This window comes from Cyprinodon tularosa, unplaced genomic scaffold (genome assembly GCF_016077235.1).
Source record: "Cyprinodon tularosa strain WSP-4 unplaced genomic scaffold, ASM1607723v1 ctg124, whole genome shotgun sequence".
NCBI lineage: Eukaryota > Metazoa > Chordata > Actinopteri > Cyprinodontiformes > Cyprinodontidae > Cyprinodon > Cyprinodon tularosa.
Window position 1 is genome coordinate 188955 of NW_024038048.1, and position 14499 is coordinate 203453.

General features: G+C 38.8%; 1 protein-coding gene across 1 annotated transcript; it reads left to right on the top strand.

Annotated features, from left to right (window-relative positions):
- On the top strand, window positions 1-13291 carry notchl (notch receptor, like). The gene is made up of 11 exons (XM_038276309.1): window positions 1-250; window positions 2165-2306; window positions 3110-3442; window positions 4024-4235; window positions 4650-4980; window positions 6503-6678; window positions 8242-8303; window positions 8400-8523; window positions 9008-9105; window positions 11256-11587; window positions 12526-13291. The coding sequence occupies exons 1-11, from the start codon at window positions 199-201 to the stop codon at window positions 13025-13027; spliced, it is 2364 nt and encodes a 787-aa protein (XP_038132237.1). The 5' UTR covers window positions 1-198; the 3' UTR covers window positions 13028-13291.
- Window positions 13292-14499: the final 1208 nt, after the last annotated feature.

The window sequence follows — 14499 nt, forward strand, 5'->3', positions numbered from 1 at the left end:
CGTCCAGATATCCGCAGGGAGTCTCAAAAAAAGGAGTGAGCAAATAGAGTCAGCACGGTGGCCGATACAGTGGCGATGACATTAGGTGACTTTACTTAGTTCGAACAGCAAGACCTCGGGTTGTTCTTTAAATGATGCTACTGGAGTCAGATTAGAAGGACTTTAAAACCCGACCAGAAAGACGAACGTGATCTGAACATGCTGGGTCTAAGAACATTTGTTCTGCTGGGACTAAGCTGGGTGTGTCAAGGTGAGTTTTGGCAACATTTCTAATTAAATATATATTTTTAAAATTACAACTTTGGGAGAACTCTCTGTTCTCAGTTACTTTTCACTGTAGCTGTAATCTCTACAATAAAGATCTTGAGAAACTTAGACTTGTTGCCTAAAAGAATTGATTCTCATTTAACTAACTCCTAATAATTTTTTGTCGAAGACTAAGCCACAGTTTTGAATTAACTATCTGTGACAGCTTTCAATACCTTTTCATATATATTAGGATCTAAATGAGAGACCTAGTATTTAATTCCCTCTGTTTGATAAAAACAGTTTTTGCTTGTTAAATGAATCATAAATGTGAAGCACACATCTAAATTCAGCTCTATTGTCAATGGGCTCTTTTCCCTTTATGGTCCCACCAACACCTGCCAAGCCCATTGTCCAACTCCATCACATTCCTCATTGCCTTAGTGATGACCTTCGAACTTTATCAAGTTCCCAGCCCACTCCGTTTCCTTTGGCTATTCGCTCCTTCTGGAAGCTTCCTGTTTATGTCGGGCCCGTTTCCTGTCCCCTTTAGCTGGCAGTATTGCGACCCACCTTGCTTGGCTTGACCCATATTGTGGCAAATAGTTGCTGATGGTCTGAAACAATGTGTGGGGAGAGACGACCATCTGATAAAAGAATATTTTAATTTGAAATGTCAGGTTAAATACACAAATAAGCTAACCTCCCGCCAAGGTTGGTTAATGTCATTTTCCCAGAAAGTAATGAATCTGAGTTTTTTTAGGCCAAGGATTGTTCATTAAGGCATTTATTAGAACATCATGAGTAATTTTCCTTCAAATTTGTAGCAAAACACTGGAATAATGGATCACAATAAAGATTTAAGGACATTTGCAAAAGGCTTAATTGGCATCTAACCCAGTTGTCTGCTCTAATCAAGAAGTGATTCCAGTCTGCGGTGGTCATTATCTCAAATGATATTCAACAAAGTCTTTAGTGAAGTGTCGAAAGGTGATGCATGCTGCAGGCTAGTTGGTATGTTCTAGTCAAATTACCGGTAATTACGTATATAGCGTTATATTAAGTCCAAGGACCCAAAGCAGTTTACAAGGAGGTTGCCATACATCGGTACCTCTGATGAACCAGTGACCCATTAGTTAAAGTTAAACACCAACACCGTGAGTTAAAGTTGGTCACCCAATAGATGAGCTACCGTAGCTCTAATGCTGAAGAAGCCGACTGTGGTCAGATGTTTTGTTGCAATATCCTAAGTGATCTGGTGTAAAGGCATTCTGTGCAGAATTGTCATGAACTCTAGTGTGGCTTTGCTTTGTCCAAATAAAATGTGAGACAGTGTTTCAATTCATGAAGCCCAGAGAAAAAAAATCTGCAAGTTGGGATCTACTCACCCTTTGTTGCAGTAGCCTCTCTATATGTACTGGTTGACATGGAAAAAGATTCCGAATGGAGATCATAAAGTCGGTGGCAACCAGTGTTTTAAGCCGGGCTTAATACTTGTTCAGCAAAGGTTTGAAGAGAACAACCAAGTTGCATTGACTTGGCCTGCAAATTCCCCAGATAACAATCTAAATCTAATTGAGAACATTCAGGAGATCCTGGAGAGACGAGTCTAATTCATAAAGGCCAGACCTTTCAATCTGCGGCCCTCATCATGGTGCCAAATACCACAATGCACTGTCAGGATTCTTGAAGTACCCATGCCTCAGCAGGATAGGGTTATTTTGTTAGCAAAAATGTAAACAATACACCAAATAGGTGAAAAATAACAAAACATTCAATATACACATAAAAATAACATAATAATGTACCTGCTCTTTTCAGAAAAAAAGAGAGGAAATGAAATGTATTACAGGTCTTCTTTGATAAGTTTCTCACAAATCATCCTTTCATTTATCCTAATCAGTATTCATTTTTACAGCTGTTTCTAGTGATCCATGGCACCTGTGTCGCGAGAACAGTTGTAAGGACAAGTTTGGAGATGGGACATGTCACAGAGAGTGCATGGAGTCACGTTGTCTACAAGATGGCTTCGACTGTCAAAAGAGTCAGGACCCCTGCAAGTAAAAAAAAAAACACATTTGACTTACTGAAGTCTTGAAAAGTAAATGAGGATACTCTTTTAAGCTTAGCAAGGAAGGGCAAAGAAAGTCTGTGGTTCTAATCAGTTATTAAAACAATGTTTTTGTAAAATCAAGGTTTTGTAAATAATTGCTCTTTAAAGTACAGGTGTGCCATTTGAAGTTGATATATGATGTATATACTTCTAAAACAATGTTCTTTGGAAAAACTAGAGCAAAGGAGATGTTAGGCATTTAAAAGAAAACAAGGGATAACATCACAAACACAGTCACTTTAGAACAACAGTCAAATGCAGTGGCCGTTTGGCAGCTTCGGAGAAGGAATGTCCTTAAACCCTATGCAAGATCAAAGCTGGACAATGATTAAAGAATTCACTTGCCTGAAATCTTGCACAGAATTGCTGATAATGAAATAAATCAGGTAGTTGCAAAAACCAGGTTAAAGTCTAGACTTTAACTGGATCAAAATCCTGCGTTCGGAAACTGAGAGAGCTATACAGAAACAAATTTCTTCCAATCTAAATATATTGAAATACCATCAGATAACAGAGTAAGGAAAGGGATAGTTTTGATTCAATTAAGGTTTGACCTGATATAGATATCTTAAAGCAGGGACTGTTTTTATTTGAAATGTAAACATTCTTGCTTTTTATTTTATTTTTTGTAAATTACCTTGCAGTATTTTGCCATTATGTCTTAAAGAGTTATGATGACCACCCTATTCATTCTGTCACTTATATGTCCTTTTCTCTCCATCTCTTTGTTCCCCAATCATTATCTCTCAGTCCAAGATACATTGAATATTGTCGTGCTCATTACGGCAACACTCTTTGTGACCAGGGCTGCAACAGCGCAGCCTGTGGATGGGATGGAAGTGACTGCTTCAGTGAGCAGAGCCCTCTGTGGGCTAAAGGCACCCTGCTACTTCACACTAAAATTCCAAAGCAAAATCTCTCCGTCTCTGTCACTCCTCTACTCTGGACACTAAGCGTCATCCTCCAGTCACCATTAAAACTCAGGGGAAGCATTTCCCTTGCGGCAAACATGAAATTGTTTGAAATTGACTCTCAGAAGTTGGCTGACATGCTGACGCATTCCTCCCAAACCGACTCAAATGGGTGAGTTCTAATATTTGATACACATATATATATGGGGTCTTAGTGTGAGTGTGTGTGTGCAGGACTATTATTGATTATTATATCTAAAGAAAATTGGTTTATATCCTTTTATATTAGCATGCAACATGGAAAGGTACTAACAGGCTTGCCTTGATGTATTCTGGTCAGAGTATGTTAGCCCTAAATGTAGATAGACTTAGAGACTTAGACTTGACTTTATTAATCCCTTGGGATTACTCCCTTCGGGAAATTGTATATATGTATAGATGCTAATTGCTTTAGGCAGCAAGTGTCTCCTGTACTAGTCTGTATGGAAGCATATAGGAAATCCTGTAGTATCATAACTTAATCAATACCTGAAATAAGTACAAGACCTTTGGATACTCCTAGGTGACTGAAGTACACCACTTATTATACATGGAAATAAGGAAAAAGAGAGCAAATATACAGTAAAAAAATAAATATTGGCAATGACAGAGTCTTAGGGATTTTCATTAAGACGAGTAAAGTTAAGACAGATTTATACAGACTACAAACTGTACTTACTCTTTTCTACCTTATTTCTTCTGTCTCTTTGTTAGTTCCCTCCTTTTCCTACAAGTTGACAACAGGCCTTGCTCGAGGTCACCTTCTACCTGTTTCCCCTCTGCTACCGAAGCCGCCAGTTTCCTAAATGCTGTGATAATGCTGAAGCCCTCCACATTCCCAGCCCTGCCAGAGCTGAAGGCCATTATTGGTATCAGAGGTGTCCAAGAGGAAATAGGAAGCAGAGAGGAACAAATGGATGTTAAAGGTAGGCTCTTCTATCCTGTCACCTACATAGGCGTTCCACATACAGTACTTCCAGTTTTAGAATTTAGCCAAGCAAAACACTAAAAATCAGCTTTCTGTTCGCAGTAATACAGTTTTTAGCTGTATTACTATAAACTGTGTCTAAATTAAAAGAAAAATTATTTGTCACAAAAAGTGTATTTTTCGATTTCTCCAAACTAGGGGTACTAAGTTGTATACATACTTTTTTTTGTTCAGGTTTGTTAACAAGTCTTGATGGGATTTTTTTTTTTTTATGGGATAAATTTTTTTTAGGCTAAAACTAATCAATGAAAGGTGAAATTACTTTAAAAAACTAAACCTACTTTTATTTACAAGTTGTTGTTTTTTCTAAACAGTGCCTTAAATGTTTATACTTTTATTGTATCATTCATAGAGAAAACTCCAGTTTGGATTTGGGCAGTAGCTGTCATAGCAGTTGTCCTTCTGATCCTTCTTCCACTGCTGGTGTTCTTCATAATGAGGAGGATGAGGTCGCAGCGATCCGAGAACAATGGCAGTGTTAGGGTAAGACATCGGCATAAAGTTTCTAATGATGATGAGGCCAGCAAATCCAAGGCCTGGATGCAACACACACCACACCAAGAGCAAAGAGTCCGATCTAGCAGAGAGAAAGATAAAATCAGCCTTAGGAAGAAAAAGATGGCCAAGGAAGCAGAGAAAAAGAAGAGGAGGGAGCCACTAGGAGAGGATGCCATTCGAATGAGGTAAGTTACGCTGCACCTCTAGATTCTTTTTTCTGAATGAGTCATGCAACTAAATCAATAAGCTGTTTTTTATTCTTTGTAAATGTAAACAATTAGTATTTGAATTGTTAAAAATACTACACACACACATATAAATTATAGCCTGTTGGGAGCCAAAGGCCGGTCCTAATATAGTGGACCCCCATTTTTAATGACAGGTTGTTAGTGTACTGTAGAGGTATGGTGTCAATTAATGTTAGGTCGCTCTTAGGGTTTGGAATATACAGATAATTGTTAGCTTAAATGTCAGGGTTCGGTATAAACACAATAATTAAAATGAATGGAAGTGAATATTTAGTTTTCATTTGGTTAGAAATATAAACTTGTTATAAGCACACCTTAGTGCTGTTGTTTGGCTTAAAGGTCAAAGGTACATTCTTGTTGTTGAAGCAATAAAGTTTTTCAAAAAAAGATACACTCATTGACCAATTCTGACAAATCCAAAATATATGAATATTTATTTTACTATGCCAACAGCTCATAAGCTACATGGAGGTTGCTGCTTTTCTTGAAATATAAGTTAACGAGTTACTGATGCTGATCTTTGGTTTGGGTTAGCAAACCATTGGCAAAAGCAAAGCAAACAGAACTAATAAAGGTTGAATGAGAGCCCGTGACTTCAGGTGAAGCGCTTACCTGTCAAGAGTTAAACTAAAAGCCATCTTCTCTAAAGGTCAAAGCTACAACATTTTAATCAAAGCAATAGAATTTTTACAAAAAACAATAATACAACCAGTGGTGTAGGATATTGATAGTTAGGTACTGATTTTACTAACAACACTATAATGTATGAATATTTGTTCGATCAACTTTGATGGGTCCAAATATGTTTTTGATGCCAATGTCGACCCGAAAAACCTGACGTGTGTCAAATGCTAGAAGCCAAATGGCTTCTTCTCTGCCTTATATTTCTCACATTTAAACCAATAAACCAAGCAAAAAAGAAAAAAACAATACATGGGTGAACATCAGTCAAACTTCCTAGCTGGGGGTCGACTTAAGGAAGCAAAGGGGCAGGGAGTCCTTGTAGAGTTTGCTGCTTTTCTTCTGAGCAGGCGAGTAAAATGTTTTCCAATGCTTGCAGACCTGGGACCTGTTTTGCAATCCGTATGGAATAAGAGAGGGCCCAACATACTGTATGAGAGGAGTAAAACTTTAAGATGGCAAAACGGTACCTCCAATTATCAAGGAAAATAGATCTAAATGTTTGATTAAAAAGATTGTAACTGAAAAAATAATAATGGTTCTCAAATCTTTTAGATTTGAGAACCATTATGAATTTTTACCATTTCTTTTGCACTAATTTACCATTGGAATACAATGAATAGGTGTTTATATTTACAAAAATTAACACAGCAGCACTTTACTTTTATCGCACCTGTGGGCACTTATGAATAAAAAGATGTGGGACAAAAGAAAAAAATGACAAGTAGTAGCTGGGTATGTTGGGACATTTTTAACAATTAAATGTTATGGTTTCCAGGCCTCTGAAAAAGGACCAAGAGCCAGGAAGTGATACAGACTTTACCCAAAGCTCAATGGAGGACATCAGCATGAGATGCTCCAAGCGACAGGAGGACCCTTCAATCTGTGACCACAGGAGCTCAGACCAGAGACACTTTCGGACAGGAACTGTTCAGACTCGCAGGCCAATACAATGTAATTTGTCTGACACACCTACAAATTCACACTACTACTAATACCTATGTTTTTTTCATACCTACCATCAAATAGTAGCCTTTAAAAACACATGTTTTTCTTAAATCAATGTAGGACATGATGCATGCCGAGAAATTCTATACTTTGTTTATCCAACTTCTTGGGAAAGTCTACAGTCAGTAGACGTAGTGCTTTAGGATTATTTCATTATTTCAACTGCAAACCAAATTACGACCATTATAACCAGCTATATCATGCATCCATAAGGTGTAATAGTACTGCAGAGTCTTGTGCATTGAACTGCATAGAACTTATGGACAAAGGACATTCTTTTGAGGACCAGAATGTTCATATTTTGGATAAAGAAAATAGGTGGTTTGAGAGGGGCGTGAAGGAAGCCATCTATGTTAAGAAAGAAAAGACAACCTTAAACAGAGGGGGCTGGACTCAGGTTCCAGCTTTAAAAAACCTTCAATCCAGCAATTTAGTTAATCCCTTCCCGTTATCATCGCAGCCCCACCCCCTGTACAGGAGAGTGGAGGACCTTGTCTATTCAGCCAGGCCAACAATTCCCTTTAACGACCGACCTTTCAGACACTTAGATGGGTATGGGATATTGCAGTCTAACAAACAGAGGTGTCAAGTAACGAAGTACGAATACTTTGTTACTATACTTAAGTACACTTTTTATGTATCTATACTCCATTACTTATTTTTCTTCGTACTTCTGACTTCTACTCGTTACATTTTCATATAAGTATCTGTACTTTCTATTCCTTACATTTGTAAAAACAAACGTTATTGCTCTTGTCTTTGGTTTTATGTTTATAAATAATTATTTCATTGGTTAGCTATTCGTCATATTTGTGCTGACGCCAAAGGCAATCATCAGAAGCAAGCAGGTGTTCTTCAAACTGCAAACGTGAATTGTCTATGCCATGCTACAATGTCGGATGTCGAAATGTCTGAAAGGTTGGACACAGGCGAGAGCATATCCGGAGATGGAGACCAACAAGACCTCCTTCATCCTTGGCCCTATCTCAAAGAATTTTCCAAAATAGTTGAAAAATTGAGCTTTCAATTCATATAGTGTCATCTGGCTGTTTTTCTTTTTTTTAAAAGGTTACTTTATACTTTAAGTAGTCTTTGGAGCACATACTTTTTCACTTTTACTTGAGTATAGAGATCAAGTTGATACTTCATCTTTTACCGAGTGTTTTTAAACTGCAGTATCTGTACTTCTACTTAAGTAACAAAAGTGTGTACTTTTGGCACCACTGCTAACAAAAGAAGCCAAACGACCCTTATTCCAAACGGGTGGACCCCTTTGTCTGTTCCAATTTGCGTGTTTTCAAAACAAAAACAAGGCGTTGTTGGGCTACTGTATAAAACCTTGAACTCAATGCTATTCCTGACATTTTGGATTGAAAAAGCTTCCTGGATGGGAAGCAAAACGTCTTCAAACGTGGAAACAAAGTCCAGTATGATTATACTACATGTCCTTTGTGTGCTTTGGTGCATTTGAGGATATACATAATATATGTGCTCATTCTGAACTTTCAGCTCCACCTAGAGGATGGGAAAGAAATGCCATGCCACCTCCTTTGCTCAGTCCTCCACAGCAGGTCAGTTATATTAGTTTACCTTATAATTAAAAGCCAAATTCAAAATGTGTGCTGCTGAAGTGTTCTGATGCTCACCCTAGTGACGTTTGTTGGCAGTCAGCAGAATGGTGTGGTCCAGATGGGTCTGTGGTTCTGATCCGAGCTGTGCGTAGTGGACTGGACAGGGTGGTTCTGGAGCTGCTGCAAGCTGGAGTTCCAGTAAACAACACAGATCATACTGGTAATGTTTCCTGTGATGGTGTGGTACCTGAACATGTGCCTCAGCCCCCAACCCTCAGAAAATTATGTTGAACTTATGTAGCTCATATTCATCTTTTTCTGACGTTGAGAGGGTCGAGTAACTCGTGACTTACTCCGTCTCTCTCACATCCTGTTTTTGTGTCCCTTCTATCACTCCTGTCTGTCATTATCCAGCTCCCCTTCTCTCTTCTTCTGACTCAGAGCAAAGTTAATATATTTAGGTCAATAGATATATTAACTTTGTGGCTCCTACTTCTTTTTGCTTCAGTTCCTCCTTGGGCCGAATTCTGTCCTTTTCTTCAACCTCGTGTCCTCCTGTCCCTTTACCTCATTCTTCTCTTAATTATAGATGTCCCTCCATTTTCATCCTCTATCTCCTTACCATCTGGACTCAACTGTTGTGTAATGGTTGTTCACTGGCTGACCTACTCCCTCACATCCCTTCCACTCACACTGTCTCTCAGGGAGATCAGCCCTACACTGGGCATGCTCAGTAAATCACCTCTCTCTAGCAAGGACCCTTATTCGCTATGGGGCTGCTGTGGACCTACAAGACAACAAGGTAATTGTCTAAGCTGTATTATCCAAACATTTCTCCAGAAAAAAAACATTGATAAACATTCATATATTTTGTCATGTTACAATAAAAACTTCAATGTAGTTTGAGGGGATTTGTTTTGTGCCAGCAGAAACGTAGCAGAGAAATTAAAACCCACAACACCATATTGTGATGCTGCCATTATATTTTACAGCTCAGGCTTGATGATGTTCTTAGGTTTGAAAGTCCTACGCTTCTTCCTTGAACATTTTGACTAAACAGTTCAATTCTATTTTTGTCAGAGCACAAGAAATGTCTACTAAAATTAATATATTTGTCCCTGTGTGAAACTGCAAACTGTAATCTGGCTGGTATGTGTTTCTTTTGGAGCCTTTTTTTCTGGGCAGACTTTGAGCTTTAGAGATCAGGTAAATAATATTAATGAACACCATTATGTAGACCTAGAATAACAACATACAGATCAAGGATAGGAAAGTTTAAGAAAGTTACACAATGGAAAGAGTATGGCAAAACCATCCACCTAAACCATCCACCTTAGAGAATGCATGAAATCCAAAGCTTAGGTGGGAGAACGTCTTCCTATAGTTGAACAACTATTCGTCTTCTGGCTTTCATGAAGGACTAACGAGGGTGAATTTTGAAAGCCATTGATAGTGCAGTTGACAATTCACCAGTAGGCATGTATGTAGTGAATACAGAACCATGAAAGAGAAAAGTTACTCTGATCTGATCAGAATACATCTAAAAGGTTTGGCCAACGTACTAAACCCCAGTGGTGGAGGAAAACCACAGCTGCATGTTTCCCTTAATACACAATCCCTGCTATCAAACAAGCTGGGGGCAGCATTACGCTGAAGGTATGCCCTTCTTCAGAAAGGCGAAGGAATATGATTGGGATTGATAGGAAAATGGATCTAAATACAGGAAAACACCAGAAAACCCCCCAAAGCATTAGGGGCTCCAAAAGACTTGTTGGTGATTCAACCTCTACGATCTCCAAGCCTAAAACTAAGAGCTACAATGGAATAGTTTGGTTTAGGATTTCTCATTTCCGGTCCGTCAGATCCGGTGTTCTGAACCATTCAGATGTTTCTTTGCTTCAACAAACCTCATTCAAATAATCAGGCCATTAGCTGGACACCAGAGATCTTTATTGCATTCTGAGGAGGTAATTATGGGTTTCCCATCTGATATTAATATTGGATATAGGTCCGATATTAGGCAAAAAGGCCTGGATCTAAAATCTCACATACTGTCATACTAATAGAAAAAACTCTGCTTTTGTTTAAAGTTTCTGTAATTCATTTGTTAATAATACATGGGTTAGGTGTTCTCATACTTGTTGTTAACTAATGTTCTCTGTTTAAGTAATATCAGTTGATCAAGGCTTTTCTTAACATTCTACAGTACAAAATAAGGAATAAAAGCATGTTTTTACTGCTTATATCGTATTTGATCAATACACCTATCTTTGAATTGAATTCTCAAAGCTGCAATATCCGTTTTGTATCAGAAATGAAAAAGTTGTATCGGGTAAATAAGCCATTTGATTCATATATTAAAGCATCTGAAAAGGTTAGAATATCCCACTTAAAGCTAATACCCTGGATCTGTGCCACGATAAAAAAAAAAAATTGTTCATAAAAATACTCCAAACAAATCAATCAATCAATCAAAACTTTTTATTGTCAACTACAATTTACATTGTAATTGAAATTTCAGTTTCAATACAACCGTTCATCGAGGGGGGGAAAGGATTGACTGAGACCTTGCGTGCCAGAGAATGCTGCCATTCAGCAGAACGGCGCATTCTTATGGCTTCCTGGCTTCCCAGGTCCCAGGCGCTTTCCTAATAGCGCTGCCTTTAAGTGCTTACCTAAAAAAGACTAAATATTCAAGCTCTAGACAAGCAGCTCCTATAAAAATTTTGCAGACATCAATCTCTTTTTATTTCACAACAATGCCCTATCTCGTTATAGTGTGTTCCAAAAATCCAGTAAGGCAGGTAGAGGCTTCTGGCTGTAACATGACAAAGTATATGAACGTTCAAGGTTTTAAATATTTTTGGAAGGCACTGTATGAAGGATGTATGTAAATAGAAAGAGGTATTTAAATTCATGATTAAAATTGGATACACCATTATTTTTTGTTAGGGTGAAACACCGCTTTTCCTGTCCTCCCTTCATGGCTGTTACGACACTACCAGGCTTCTCCTGCTTCATGGTGCCAACCTGGAGCTGCATGACCGCCGAGGGCGTCGTCCGATTGATGTAGCCAGAGAGGCAATGCATCATCAGGTTCTAGAGCTCCTACTGGCTCACCAGATCCAGAGAGGGCCTCTTCCTGTTAATACAGACAATGATGTCATGTGGGAGGAGCGCGCTCTGATGTACTCACCATGGGTCAGTACTCAGGGTCTCCCTGGAAGAAGCGCCTCATTCTCTGGGATGATAGCCCATCGAGACATGGCTTCAACCCCTGAGAGGTACAGTAAGCTTAATAAATCTGAATCATTCAGAAACTACATAGTTATCATATAGACTAATTATCAATAGTATTTGAAGAATAACTATGTAACGTTATCACCAGAAAATAGTTTCAGGCAGTCCACAGAGGATGTTGTGATCACTCTGATGGGCTACCTGGTCACTTCATATGCAAGGAGTTAGGTCCAGATTTTCAGCAAAGAACGTCTAATTCTTCCTCGGACTTTGTGTCTCTTTACGTCTAGCAATATTGTTTATGATAATGGACAGGAGTTTGACTTAGAAAAAAAATGGATAGGAGACTCGAAGGGAGGGTTTCAGGGGAGATAAGAGAGGAATGCATTTCTTTGTAATCAGTCTACTAATCTTTATTTTTATCAAATGCCTTGCATCAAGAAGGTTCTGGGAAGCTTCCTCCCACAGTTCAGAAACCTGACTGTTAGGTCAATTGGCTTCTCTAAATTTTCCTTAAGTGTGAGTGTGTGTGCATGGTTGTGTGTCTCTGCGTTGCCCTGTGACAGACTGGTGACCTGTCCAGGGTGTACCCCGCCCCTAGCTCGTAAACTGCTGGAGATGGGCTCCGGTCCTACTGTGATCCTGACAAGGATTAAGCAGGAGAATATGGATGAATTGAAGAGCATTACTTAAGCTTATGGCTAATAAGTGAAAATAATAAGATGTTTAATGCTTTAAAATTGGTGCCCAAACACATTTATTTATTTTTAACATGAAGTATGCATTAATTCAGGAACAATAATTCCACTTTATAATAGCTAAATTTTCTTTCTATGCTTTTGGGCTTACTTGTAAATAAAATATATATATATAAACAATCCCTCAATCTAAGTTGTTAATAATAGTTTTTTGATGTCTACAATAATTATTGGGCCTGATATATAATTGGTTTCTTGTAATTATGACATTTCTTTGTTGCTAGGGACTGGTCAATGGGACGGATGCATTACCCATCTCCACAGAGCTGGAGGCCACAGCTCAACCAATCAGCAACGGCACTTGTTCCTCCGAGGGTTATGGGTCGTTCCCCTCGACCAATAAGTACCTTACAAGAGGTGACCTCAGAAGACGAAGATCGTGACAGACATCACGAGAACCCTCGAGCCACTACACCTCATTTCCTCTCTCCGCAGCCAGCCCCTAGACAGCGCTCTTTTTCATGTACCCAACATGCACTGCAGCGCCGCTCCAGCGCTCTCCAGCCAGAGCCAAATTACCTCATAGTGACGGACAGAATAGCCAGCGAGCCAATTGAGAGGGTGGTGGTTTCACCCCCACCAACTAGTGTGAGCCAACTAGACCAACAACCAACTGGGATGGGTGAAAACACCAGCAGAGCCGGACAGGCAGCAGTGAGTCCAGTAAATTCAGAGCAGAAGCCAAACACAAACAACGCCAATGACTCCACACAAACTGTCCTGTAAAAAAAAAAAAATTAAACAGGCAGACAAGTTTCGGCTGAATGTAAAATAAAGGACAGGATTCAGAAATTAACTATATGCCTCATGCATTAATTTGTTTTAGGAAAATCAAAGAAAAAGAATGTAAAACAAAACTTTGGAACTTGACATCTCTTCAATCAGTTTTTACATGCTCTGTGCCCACTTGGCCCTATTCTTTATCACTTTTTTTCCCCATGAGGCTTCTTATATTATGGAAGGGAGATATTATTGTAAATGCTGTTTGTTTCTTGTAAGTCCCTCAAGTGCCCTTATTCCCCAGTTCTCATGCCTTTCTGAATGGATTTTAAAGAAAGAGCAGCAGAGGCTGAAAGAAAACTTTTTGAAAAACTGAAGAAAATTATATTGAGGCAACTTTAAAACATTATAGCTCCTGAAAATAAAATGTATATTTATGAGAAATTGATCACAATTTATGGAGAGGACAGTTTAAGTTGCAGAAGTTTAAGTTTATTCCCTGCAGAAATATTTAAGGAGGAATAATTTTAAAGCTGTTTCCAAATTCAAAATAGAGCTTATATATTCAATAAAGTAACTTTCTATCTATTTAATGTTGACATCTTTGTTTTTATTTTATGCCTTTCAATTCAGTTTAGTTTATTTATATAGTGCCCAGACACATAAAAATTACCCAGACATTCTAGCAGAGGAGGAGGGGTAGTGTGAGGGATCGCTTTTGATGCAATAAATCGATGCAATCAGGTTGGTTTCTTTAGACAGAAAACTTCAAACCAATCTGACTGTATGATCTGGTTTAGTTGTCTCTGTAAATTGCCTTAAAATGACATTTGTTATGAATTGGTGCTTTGTAAATGAAGTGAATTGAATTCAATAGTGCCAATTTACAACACATGCCATCTCAAGGCATTTTACAAAGTCAATACTGTCAGATTGGTTTATAGAAATACCAGCTGATTGCATTTGGTCATTACCTTGCAAGAAATGCTCCTCCTGGATGAGCTTGCAGCAACGACTTTCAATTGCATTTTGTTGTTGCCCCCTCAGTAACCCCTCCGTTCAAGCATGCATGCAACTAGAACCAGCAGAACCAGGCTCAGTGTGAGCTGCCTTCTACAGAGGCTGAGTCGGGTTCAAGGAGACAGAAGCAGGTAACTGTTAACTAGCTCCAAAGGTGACTCCGTCCAGGAAAGACACAGAACTCAGACACTCAGGACTCCAAGTTCTATGCCCTAACCACTAGGCTGCCACTCCCCATTTGAAGGAAACAGACAGAAAATAGGGCCCATAATTGGGTAACACACAAAAAATCCGTCATTTTCAGTGAGGTTAAAAATCTTATGGGGTCTCTGGAGCAGGATAGCGGCGGGCAGTGAAGCTTGATACTCAATGCTGATTGGCAATGCTGATTTGCAGAACACACTTTTTGAATAATAGTGGCATGCAAAGGGGAGGTTTTCCTCGAGAGTGATGAGGGA